The 12,251-nt window shown below is 28.6% G+C and overlaps 1 protein-coding gene across 9 annotated transcripts; it reads right to left on the reverse strand.

The window, feature by feature from the left end:
* Positions 1–1,280: 1,280 nt before the first annotated feature.
* LOC145973653 (cytochrome P450 4C1-like) lies at positions 1,281–9,566 on the reverse strand. 9 transcript variants are annotated; one of them, XM_083103173.1, is made up of 12 exons: positions 9,464–9,566; positions 8,218–8,542; positions 7,587–7,696; positions 7,249–7,339; positions 4,873–5,058; positions 3,527–3,620; positions 2,899–3,001; positions 2,627–2,732; positions 2,275–2,381; positions 2,120–2,188; positions 1,706–1,874; positions 1,281–1,522 (listed from the first exon to the last, which is right to left on the reverse strand). In XM_083103173.1, exons 2-12 carry the CDS (start codon positions 8,369–8,371, stop codon positions 1,296–1,298), a joined length of 1,416 nt encoding a protein of 471 aa, XP_082959299.1. In that variant the 5' UTR covers positions 8,372–8,542; positions 9,464–9,566; the 3' UTR covers positions 1,281–1,295. The 9 variants fall into 9 exon arrangements, with proteins under 9 accessions (XP_082959299.1, XP_082959305.1, XP_082959302.1 ...); XM_083103179.1 differs by lacking the exons at positions 7,587–7,696; positions 9,464–9,566 and adding exons at positions 6,020–6,185; positions 6,862–7,059 and having other exon boundaries at positions 8,218–8,301; XM_083103176.1 differs by lacking the exons at positions 7,587–7,696; positions 9,464–9,566 and adding exons at positions 6,020–6,269; positions 6,862–7,059 and having other exon boundaries at positions 8,218–8,301.
* Between the last annotated feature and the right edge of the window lie 2,685 nt (positions 9,567–12,251).

Genomic DNA, 12,251 nt, shown 5'->3' on the forward strand with positions numbered 1-12,251 from the left:
ATTTATATTTATTTAGATATATTATTATTATTTTTTTTTCTTTTTCTAAGCTTTTAAAATTAATACCATAATATTAAAATTAATTAATTAATATTTTAAAAGTGATTAATCTTCCTGTAATTTAATTTAATTTATTTTCCTTCATTTTCTTTCAATCATTCTGATTTTCGCACATCTCTTCGCACGATACTTTTTATTTTCTCTTATTCCATACAATGTTCTCTCTTTTTTTCTCATATTCTCATATCTCTTTTTATTCTTTTCCAATTTTTTTCATTTTCTCTCATTCTATATAATTATATAATATATAATAATCTCATTATATACACTGCTTAGTACATAAATTGGCCAGGAGAATCCGAAAAGGAATCGCCGCAAAAAGTTAATGCTCTGAAGTCTTTCTTGATATTTCTCAGACGTTTGATAGAGTCTGGCGAATTGCAATATAAGATAAAACAAAATCTATCAATCTGTTATTTTACTATCATATTATCCTACTATCCTACAAGATAAAACAAAATCTGACAATCCATTATTTTAATATTCTACAATCTTACCTTTAAGCTCGATATTTTATGAAACAAGACGCGGTTTCTCAACTTTACGGTGTAATTCCTCAGAGCAGCGTGCTTGGCCCAGTGCTGTACTTACTATATACTGCGGACTTAGTAATTATAAACGTCCGTGTAATGACCGCAACATACGCAGATGAGACAGCCCTATTGACAGTCCACAAAAATTCAACTGTAGCTTCAAAGATCCTACAAAAAGGCTTTGACTATTTTAATCCTGAACAAAGATGTGGCGCATCAAGGCAAACGAAGTTAAATCGACGTATGTAACTCCTACTTCCTGCAGAGATCACTTTCTAGTGAAATAATTATTTTTTAAATAAGAACCATATTGATTTTTAAATTTTAAAGATGTTAAAAATTTTCTATATTTTTGTTAGCAAACAGTATCTATCTCCATATTTTTATAATTAAATATTATGTTCATATACAGTGTGTATTTTGTTTATAATTGCATATATAATATATATAAAGATTTTCTCGCAATTTGCACATCTTTCATTCATGTATATTTGAGTTAGTTTTAAACGGCTATTTGCATTTGATGGGGATAAATCTCACATGAACCGGATGAGAAGGACGAAGTATTATATCGGTCCTCAACTGAATATTCTTCAAATATTCAACGGGCTCCAAATAAAAATTGTGCACCAAAGGAGCTATCATAGCCTTCAATTCCAACATGCCGAATCGTTGACCTAATAATACAAAATTCAAAGTCTGTCAAAAACTATCAGCATGAAGAGAAACGAAAATCACAACCAATTCACCTATGCAATTTCTTGGTCCTGCGCTGAATGGTAAATAGGAATAAGGATGACGATTTCGTATCTTTTCGGGCAAGAATCTATCTGGATCAAATACTTCTGGATTTGGCCAAAAATTAGGATCTCTGTGAACTCCGTAAATATTAAGATGTAAGTTCGTTCCAGCAGGTACGACATATGAACCTGAAAAGTATTATAAAATTTCAAAATTTATAAAAATAAGATTTTTTTTGAGAAAAATAATATGTACATAATATTGTATTTTTAAAATGTAATATAATATGTATATTAAATTTTACGTTCTATAATTTATGCTTCGTGTTATGTGACATATTCAAAAACATGTCAAATAAAGTGATTAATTACGTAGTTTTACATCTTCTGCAGTATTTCGTAATATTAAAAACACGCTGGGATACAAACGTAACGCTTCTTTTAAACATCTGTCTAAATATGATAAATTTTGCAATGATTTCATGGTAAATTTCCCTCCGTTCTCTTGCATCACGGTATTAATTTCAGCCCTCACACGTTCCTATGTCATCGGTAATAATCAAAATATATTTTTCAATTCAGGATTTTATACGCATAAATAAAAATAAATTTATAATAAATCAAAACATATTGTACATATTTGTTTTGAGATGTTTTAATTTTTTTGCAATTTATATTTTGATATATATATATAGAAAAATACACTGTAAACAAAAATTTGATATTTGTACTATTTTGAATAAAAATCGCAATTTAAATAATATATCGCAAGATATTGAGTTATACCTGAACATCTTTGTGTTCAGCTAATAATAATAAAGCAAACATTATACCTATTGCTGTAGTATCATGACCCTGTAATCAGATTGTATCAGATCATATTGTTATATGTGCTTAGATAATATGTACAAAAAAATTAAAGAAATATTACATATACGTACTTCGAACATGAAAGTATCGACTTCCTCTCTTATATTCAAATCAGTTAAAGAATTTTCTCGCGATGCCGCTATTAAAAGGTCAAACATGGCTAGCCGTTTGTTTTTAACTAGAAATAAGCAAGGCATATTAACGATTATCTCATTTTTGCATTTCGCGCTTTAATTATATAACATTGGTCTCGTTAAAATTTAAACATTCTTACAAATAGTAATAATTTATTTTGATAGCGGACGTATAGTGCATCATTTCGTGTAATTATACAGATATTTAGTGTAAATAGTGCAAGTATAATATTTATAATTTTAGATTGCGAAGTCGAATTTAAGTTAGAAGATCTGATTTCTTACATACTTCCAAATACTTCGACATCTTCTGCCTCCGTCTCTTTATCGTCTTCAAGATTCTTTAAGTATCGATTACCTGTGTGTTCATGATAAAGTTTCCTTTCCGCGATAACCTATACACGAGTACGATTTATTTAATTTTTGTATTAAATAGCAAAGTATTAGCATATTGTATTACATTATAAATATTAATAATGTAATATGCTATTAATATTACAAGATTTATTGTAATATTTAAAAGCGTTTGAAGGACTTGAGATAACATGACTTATAACGTACTTTTTCTGTAAATCCGTGCAATATCTTCAAGACCTCTTTTTGTCTACTTCCTTGTGACGATAGTGAGAATAATAAATCATTAAGCAACCAAGGCCTTATTGCTCTAAATCGCAATTCATTAAGTTATATAATTTCAATAATAATTTTATTTTGTAAAGCCTTATTTAAAACTATCATGAAGTAATAGAGTAATCTTAACTCTAAATAATCATAGATTATAGACAATATATGAAAAATTTAAAACTACATATATGTGACGAAAAAGTTATGTAGATCCTTCTAAAAACATTGTATTTTCGTTTTAGCTAAACATTATTTTATCAAAGCTAAATATGTTTTTTTATTGCCCACATAATTCATTTTTCTTAATTTTTCAATAGTTTCGAGATTGAAAGCAATTTTAAATAAAACATTTAATGGAGCACGCACAATACATTTTAATTGCTAATTACGGGCTTAAACAAATCGATATTTATATTAACATTGATATAAATAGTTGTTCACCTTCGCATGACTTTAATAATCAATCTATTTTTCAAAATGTATAGTTATATTATTATAATAATTTTAAAGATCATAGATATGTCACACATACAATTATTTGTTATACTCTCATATATTAAATTACCTATAAATTATCAGTTCGATTATTTCGTGAATTGCATTTCGATACTGTTGTTGGAACTCGCCGAGTTTTTGCAAAGAGACACCCATGGCAGTTTCTAAAATGTATTTATTATACAGAGTGTTCCAGAATTCGTGGACATAAAATGCACAACATGATTGTCTGTGCCAGAAGAAATAACTTTTGCCTGTGGTAAAAGTGCGTTTAAATACTACTATTTAAACGAGAACAATTAATTAAATTATGCTTGAACCAGGAGTAGTACGCGCACAGCGCGCGTGTCACTACATTATTAAAGATTTTATAAGAACTACTCATGATATTATTCAATATCGCTATTTTGAATACAACTTATTTAATAAGAGAACATTTTCTAATTGATATCACTGAAACAACGATTGAAAATAAAATAAATAGATTAGATAACATGTGAATAATTTCGATTCCAACGTTTTTAAATATTAAAAGATATACATAAAATAACGTACAACCTCAAGTGCCATGTACGCCGTACAATGTTGGCAAATAGGTCAGGTTTTTCATGCGGACGCACGGTCTCAATAAAGTATCTAATGTAGATAAAAAGATGTACCGCTTAGCCATGTAAATTTTTTACGAACGGTAGCGATACACCTTTTTGCTTATGTAAATATATATTTATATATATATAATTATAAGAAATTTAATTAAACTGGAACAGAAAAAGATTCGTTAAACAAAACACATTTCTTGAAAATATAAATAAATAAAAAATATTTCTTATAGAAAATATGAGAAGATATATACTTTTAACTTCTCAATTTTACTGAACTTAAAATCACAAATTCAAAATAATAATCACTATTAATCACTCAATTGAAGCAGTCAGATGAGTTTGCTTAAGCCTACCAAATTAACTTCGCCTATAAACTGATACATCACTGGTTAATCGTCATTACTACGCGCGAAAAATCCGACTCTGCTAACACTCATGTACACGCATCCGTCGTATCTGATTCAAGCTTAGAGCACTGATTGGTTAGCTTAAAGTTGTTTTTATTTAAAAAGTAGTGTTTAGACAAATTTTTGCTCAAGGAAAAAGTTGTTTCTTCTGGCACGGATTCAAGCTGTGCATTTCGTGTCCGCTAATTCTGGGACACTCTGTCGAGATCGAACAATCCAAGATTATTATGGGTGAATATTTCATTGATAGCTTTGAGTATAAAAAATCGAATATTATTTATTTTCACTGTACTATTATGTGCGTGCGTGTGACTACGTGAAGTGTGTGTGTGTGTGTGTGTGTGAGTGTGTGATACTTCGTGTAGAAACAAATTCTTTTCTTAAGTCATAGTCATTTAGAATATTACCGCATATCGCGTTTAGCGTATATTCACTAATAAATGGTAATAAATCCTTTACAACTGTCCCTCCGACATCCTTCAAAGATTTTGTCATGCAATCACTTTCCTTGATCAAGATATCAATGAACTGATTTAATATATTAAAATGGAACGCAGGAGTTAGTATCTTTCGCCGTGTTTGCCATTTAACGCCTGAAACAAAAACAAGATAAAATTATGCGATAAAATACAAATAATAGAATATAAGATTTATAAATATTATAGTGCCTCTTTAATTTAATGTTTACTGCCCAATCTTAAATAACAATATCCCTCTAAAAAAAATCTTAGAAAGGTAAAAAAAATACGCCAAGTACATAAAAAATATTCTACCTTGTATGCATCTTTAATAAAAAAATTCCTTAAAAATAATTTTTTATAGTAATTTTCCCTGAAAAAATCATTTTCCTAAAAAACGAAATCTCAACAAATAATTTTCATGAAAAGATATTAAAAAATAAAATATCAAAACTAAATATGAAATCAATAATTACTATTAGCCAAGTACTTAAGAGTACTTTACTTTGTAAATTTGATATAATATTTGCCGTGAAATATCAATTTTATACAGTAGAGAATGTGTACGCACACACACATACAGACACACACACACACACACACACACACACATATATATAATTATAAATTACATAATTATATTCCACAAAATGATAACTGTCTATTCTCTTTATTAAGATTAATATATAATATGTCAAAATATATTATGTCTAAACAGATAATGAAAAAAATTTTACAATATTTTTACTTTTTGATGAATTTTTTACAATCCACTTGATTGTTGTTACGTGTCACACACACAAGTCTGTGTTTTTATTATATAATAAATGTACTTGGCGTCGCGACACTACCGCGTCGCTTGATAATAACCTTTAATATGTCACTTCTCTTCCTTGTTCCGCACTATAGTTTTATTTATTTACTTATTTATTTATTATTATTATTTTTATTTTTATCATTTTTATTTATTTATTATTAATCTGTGTTTAATAACCTGACTGCTTAACTTGTCACTTCTCTTCCTTGTTATACACTATTCCGCACTATACATTAATAATTTCACACAACATATAACTTGTTAAAGCCTTTTACATACCGTATAACCGTATACGCACGATGTGAACGCCGCTTGAGGGACAAACTCGCTTTGCTTGTGTGCGTGCGAGCATACGTACGTGAGACTGAAGAAAATCCGGGATAATGTAACAATTTTGATATACGATCATCATTTCTCGGGATTGACTGCACCGATTTTATTCAAACTGGTCGCAATCGAAAGCTTATATTCACATTATGTAATAAAAGTGCCGTTAGATTTTTTCTTAAGGTCTTAGTTTCTGAAATATCTTAATCGAAAGTTTATATGATGTGAAATTCCGGATAAGCTACTTGGTAGCGCCGCGTCGAGAGCAGTGACTCTCAATGTTCGGATCCTGTTTTTTATGTACTTGGCGTCACGACGCTACCGCGTCGCTTGATATATCGTAAAATTCTTTTATAATCGTTTAAATATATCTTCTCGTGAAATTTCTAAGGTAAATGTTGAAAGTATTAACTTGAATTTAATTATTATTTTGTACTTAAATCTTAGATTGGTAAATAAAAAACATACTAAAATTTATTAGAAAGTTACGTAATGATGTTTGATTTAAAATTAAAAATTTAAGGGAGTAATCTAGTCTAAAAGTCGAATTTGTATGCTATTTTTGCGAATTTGTTTAAAGAAAAGAATAAGTTTTATTGGGATATAGTTTTCTCTCACATATTTATATGTACATACTTCAAGTATGTTTCAAAATTTTTTTACTAAAAAATAATTATAAATAAGCGCGGTATACAAAATTTAATAAGGTTATGAAGAAAAGTTAGTCCATCACTTTCATGACTCCGGCTATTTTGCTTAACTACCAGAAAAGTTGCCATTTCAACAATCTTTACCAGAATGAAGGTGTTGTGGAGCAAAGTCCAAATCAATGCATTAAACGAATTTTCATTGTTATCTTGTGTTTCTGCTCCTAAACAATGTTCCAGCAATTCACTAGCCAAACCTAATCGAAATATAAATGCCGATACAATGCTCTATTGAATACTGCGCGGCCTGAGTGCCGAGCGCATGCCAGAGATCGTTCCCAGGTACTATAACATTGTCAATTTTATGAATCGGGCTAAATTTTCTTGCAGGCATATTTTCCATACTAAATATTTGCAAAATATGCAAAAAAAAAAGTCAATTTTTCCGCTAGACTAGAATACTCCCTTAATACACGATAACAAACTGTAATAAAAAAGTTTGTATGTTTTCATATGCTAACATTATTATGTTACCTGCACTGGTGAGGAGACCTGTGCCGAGCCAGGGATGTAATATATTATATGTACGACTTTTCTCGATGTGTTTAGTGCTGCTTAGTATTTTCTAAAATCACCGGAAACATCTAGTTATTATAGCATTCAATCTCAAATGCACAAATAATTTACTAATTGTATCTCATATTTTCTCAATCTAATCTATATAGAATTTTGCATCGATTCTTTTTATTTTTTTAAGAAATATTTTCATCAAAAATCTTCTTGTGAAATACAAGATTCTTAAATCTCTAGCTAAAGTAATGTCTATGGAGTCTATAGAGAATTAAATCTTTTAAAAGAAATTTCTTTATTACCTCCAGATCATCTGGATGACGGATAGACACAGTAAATTCGAATAATCCCCATACTTTTAAAATAGGATAATATTTATCACATAGTGTACACAATAATTTCCATTGTTCCACTAAAAAATATATTATAAATATAGTGATACGGAGGACTTGCATTTGTGACAATAATCGATAATTTATCGAAAATAGATGAGATGTTTGTTCACATATTTATATTTGTTATTATCAAGTGAACCGAGTTTGTTCTCGATTGACGGAGTCTATGTTTATGTCCTGACAACCGAAGACATATTTATACATTTGAATTTCAAACCAACATGAGATATACATAACGGCATACCGTTATTAATTTGCAAAAAGCGCAGAATCTGGTGAGTCATGTTTCTGACTAGTAATTGAAACATAAAAAATTAATGTACGTTTAATATTTCTTTGTATTCATATTTTTATTTGACTGGTTATATTTATTGGGATTCAACACATTGGCACATTACAATACAATAATTTGAAAAATTATTTGAAACAGTGTGCTTGCCAGATATCTGCGAGATACAATCTAATGTCTGTGCGTTCTACTAATTTACGCGTCAAAGACAGATATTTTTATAATTTTAGTAGAAACTTTTGTACTTGCCTGCTGAAACTTGGACTAGGAATATATGACCAAAAATCGGAACGCTCGGGGGTCCCGGTAAAAGATGAAGAAGTCGTCCTTTTCTTCCATAATGTACGTAATAATAATATATCAATAAAATAAACATGAATAATAACAATATATTTATAAACATCGTTCCTTTCTAACGAATCTAACGTTGATATTCTTAACTGTCAAATTAAACTTCTTCTATTTATTGATCTTCTTCTATTTCTTTGATTCCTGAATCACACGTGTCACAAGATAAATAGTATTAATTCTCCGACAAAATTGATAATTATCTTGTCTAATTTTAAATGTTATCCTAAATAGAAAGAGACATAATGAGAGAGAATAATAGAAAGATCACTGAAATGCGTCAATCATATATTTTTTTATAGTTAACTTTTATTTATGATTAACTTTAAAAATTCATGGAAAAATATGATAAATTTGTTTATTTTAAAGGAAAAAAATATTATTTATGTAATAAAAAAAAATATATGAATCTCCAATAAAAATGTTCTTAATTTTTCGACCATTACTTGCAATTGCTTTTTATTGTAAAAGATAAAATTTCGAGAACTTATTGCAAAGTCATTAATTAGGGCGAGTATTATTCCTTACATCAATTCTTATATTAATTCTTGTCGCAAACATTTAACATATAAATTGTTTCTAACATTAGTATTAATTATAATTTTATTTAATCTATAGCTGTATAATGTATAAAAATCTTGAGCGATTACATCACAACATCCACTTAAAATTCACTTGTATGCAAATTTTTGTTCGAAAGTATCTAAGATCTATAAATACACTTTTATTGTTTTATAAACAGAGTTTTTTGTTATAAACCAAAACTATTTAATTAAGCATTCGCAAATTGTATCATAAACAAAGAATTATTTTATTAATTTTTATTTGATTTTTATCAAAATTATTATTCTATTATATTGTATTTTCATATAATATACAAATTGTATAATTATCGTGATTTCTTATAAGTGTTTGTTCTTTTGTTTTGTTGTGTATCTAATTGTTAATATTTCTATAACAATACTTCTGTTATAATATAAATTTAATAAAATTATAATTTAAAAAATCATATAAAATCATATAAAACTACCAGCTTGTGATATTTGAAGAAATTTATGTTAAAATAATGCCCTTAAAATAATTATAGTATTATTAATCATTGTTGGGATTTTGCAATAATATTATAAAATTTTATTTTATATATTACCTGATAGAGCTTTTCTAATACAACGATCAACTGAAACACGAATGTTTACAATGCAATTGTAAATCTCTCCAAGCAGATACACATGTCAGTAAAACAAATCTTCACGAACTGATAATGTAAATCTGGGACCTATACATATAGCCGTTCAGCAGCTCAAGAGCGTACTAATAATCAGAATTTTGTGTCTTGAGATACAGACGGTTGAAAATAATTCCACTTTGATTAATGACATATATATATATATATACATAGAGGAATCAATTGGTGTAAAGAAAACACATAATTGTTTCGAAAAAGAAATGTAATTTGCAATTAACAATTACATTTTTTTTCTTAAAAATAACTATGTGTTTTCTTTACACCAATTGATTCCTTTCATTATTTTGTACATAAAAGTATTAGGGTAAGATAATCGAAAAAAGAATATTTTACAAGATATTTTACGGTTTATGTAAAATTAAGAAATGATTTCAAGCCTCATAATTCGGAAAGTACTTAATGAAAACTAACTTAATTATAGTGTTTTGGAAAGCTCTCAAGATAAGCTACAAGAATATGTAATAAAAAATAGGGAGTTCCATTTAAAAAATCCAAAGTGACCTTGCCCTGACCTTGTCAACGCCACTCAAGGTCAAACCAATGGTACCTTCTTTTGTCCCCCTTCAAGCCATACAACTTATATCTGAAACATTTTTCGATTTAATGCAGTGTTTCTGAGATATTCGCGTGTATTGATTAAAATGGTCTACCCTGTATACGGGGTGTCCCATTTTAATCGATCACCCCGAATAACTTTTTTAATTTTGATTGTAGAAAAAAATGTTTCAGACGAAAGTTATATGGCTTGAAGAGGGCCATCAGATGGTGGCAACGATTTGACCTTGGAGAGTCATTTGAAGGTCACGTGAAGGTCACCGTCAATTTCTTAAATGGAACTCTATTTTTTATTGCATATTCTTGTAGCTTATCTCGAGGGCTTTCCAAAACACTATAGTAAAATGTTTTTCCCTCAAGTACTTTTTGGGTTATAAGGCTTGAAATTATTTCTTAATTTTACATAAACCGTAAAATATCTTGTAAAATATTCATTTTTCGATTATCTTACCTTAATACTTTTATGTACAAAATAATGAGAGGAATCAATTGGTGTAAAGAAAACACATAATTGTTTTGAAGAAAAAATATGTAATTTGCAATTAACAATTACATATTTTTTCTTAAAAATAACTATAATGATACGTTTCTGTGGGGTGGCAATTGGTATCAATTCTCTATCACTTCGACCTTGATGCTCTTCTATTATATGTTGATAGCTGGAGAAAAGGGACGAAAGATAGCGATCGATATGATACTTATCAATCATTGTGACATCAAAGAAATCACTCGGTCAATGTCGTTGCGAGGCTAACAATGTATATATGGGACTGCCGTGGATAGTGACGCATTATTAGGGAAGACCGGGGACAAACGTAACAACGTCAGGAAAGTAACAAGCCTCGTAATAAACTACACAATATGTTGAATAATTTGTACTATGTAGTCAAACGCGTACGCCCCGATTCTCTTCCTTTTCAGCTAATTGTTGTAGAACGATCGTGCCGGTTGCACATGCAGGAGTGAAATTAGTGTATCTGCATTATTCACCTACGTATTTCTTGTGTTAGTTTTTTTATATCTATGCCTAATTAAAGTGTATATATTGACGTAATTATTTGCCGGTGTATTCTTCTAAAATGTATTCATAAGTTTTTATAGTTGATTTGGCTAAGTCTTGCATCATATTTAGGTTATAATGCTTTTATTCTAAAAAATGTGTTTGAGGACAAAAGTAACTTTGTGGACGAAAGTAACATGTTTCAATGCTTAAAGTAACGCGCGGCTGGTCCCATAATAACTGTACCAAAGGCGATTCTTATTACGTATGCCATAATTGTGATTCGGAATAGATCCTAATCTCTTTTGTATAAGTAGTTATCATGCAATTTTTACACTATTATTTAGAACTATTATTTAGACTTAAAAAAGTACAAGACTGGTGTGATATTAAGTATAATTATTTTATGATATTACTTATAATTATTTTGCTTAACGAAGATTATTTCTTTTAAGTTTTTCAAAGATGATAAAAATAAATATTTATTTTATTTTTTATTTTAATATAATATAATACAAATTTATAAAAAAAGTTATCTTGCTTAATAAAAGATTATAATAAAAGTTGCCTTAAATTGAAAAAAGTCATATTTATTTTATTTTTCCGAAAATAAGAACTGGTACTTTTATCCCCAGACTATGTTACTTTCGTCCCCGGCCCCCAAAATAAAAGTAACAATCAACGTACTTGCGAAAAACTATAATAGCTCTTTAAATATCTATCATTTGAGATTGAAACATAGGTATAATAATAGAGCAATAAATGGAGTATTTTAACATATAATCTTTTTTTTTATATCTCTAACGATAATTAATTAGTAAACCTATAATACAATTAATTAGTAAACCTATAATACAAAAAATGTTATTTTTGTCCCCGGTCTCCCCTACTATACAAAAGTTGTGAAATCAACACTATTGAAATCAACAAACAAAAACTGTGCTTTTGTCAAAGAATCTCGTTCGTCAATGTTGAATTCACCGTGCAGTGCAATATACCTTCCTGTTTTATTCTCTATTTTTACATCAAGGTACGAACGACAATCTCGATGATCCAACAATAATTGATCGATCAATTCTTCTTTTTTATTCGTTATCAATCAATACATTTGTAGTCAGGAATTTCCTCGCGATC

The sequence above is a fragment of the Camponotus vicinus genome, unplaced genomic scaffold (assembly GCF_025532165.1).
Source record: "Camponotus vicinus isolate PSW18456_S1 unplaced genomic scaffold, iyCamVici1.0 SCAF_6, whole genome shotgun sequence".
NCBI classification, from domain to species: Eukaryota; Metazoa; Arthropoda; class Insecta; order Hymenoptera; family Formicidae; genus Camponotus; species Camponotus vicinus.

Bases quoted from the DNA above. Each gene is read 5' to 3' on its own strand.
- LOC145973653 (XM_083103173.1), bottom strand. From the start codon at position 8,371: ATGTTTATAAATATATTGTTATTATTCATGTTTATTTTATTGATATAT. The intron at 7,340-7,586 runs GTAATAAAGAAA...CGGTGATTTTAG, and splicing joins GTCATCCAGATGATCTGGAG to AAAATACTAAGCAGCACTAA. The intron at 1,523-1,705 runs GTAATTAATCAC...AATACTTTTCAG, and splicing joins TGCAGAAGATGTAAAACTAC to GTTCATATGTCGTACCTGCT.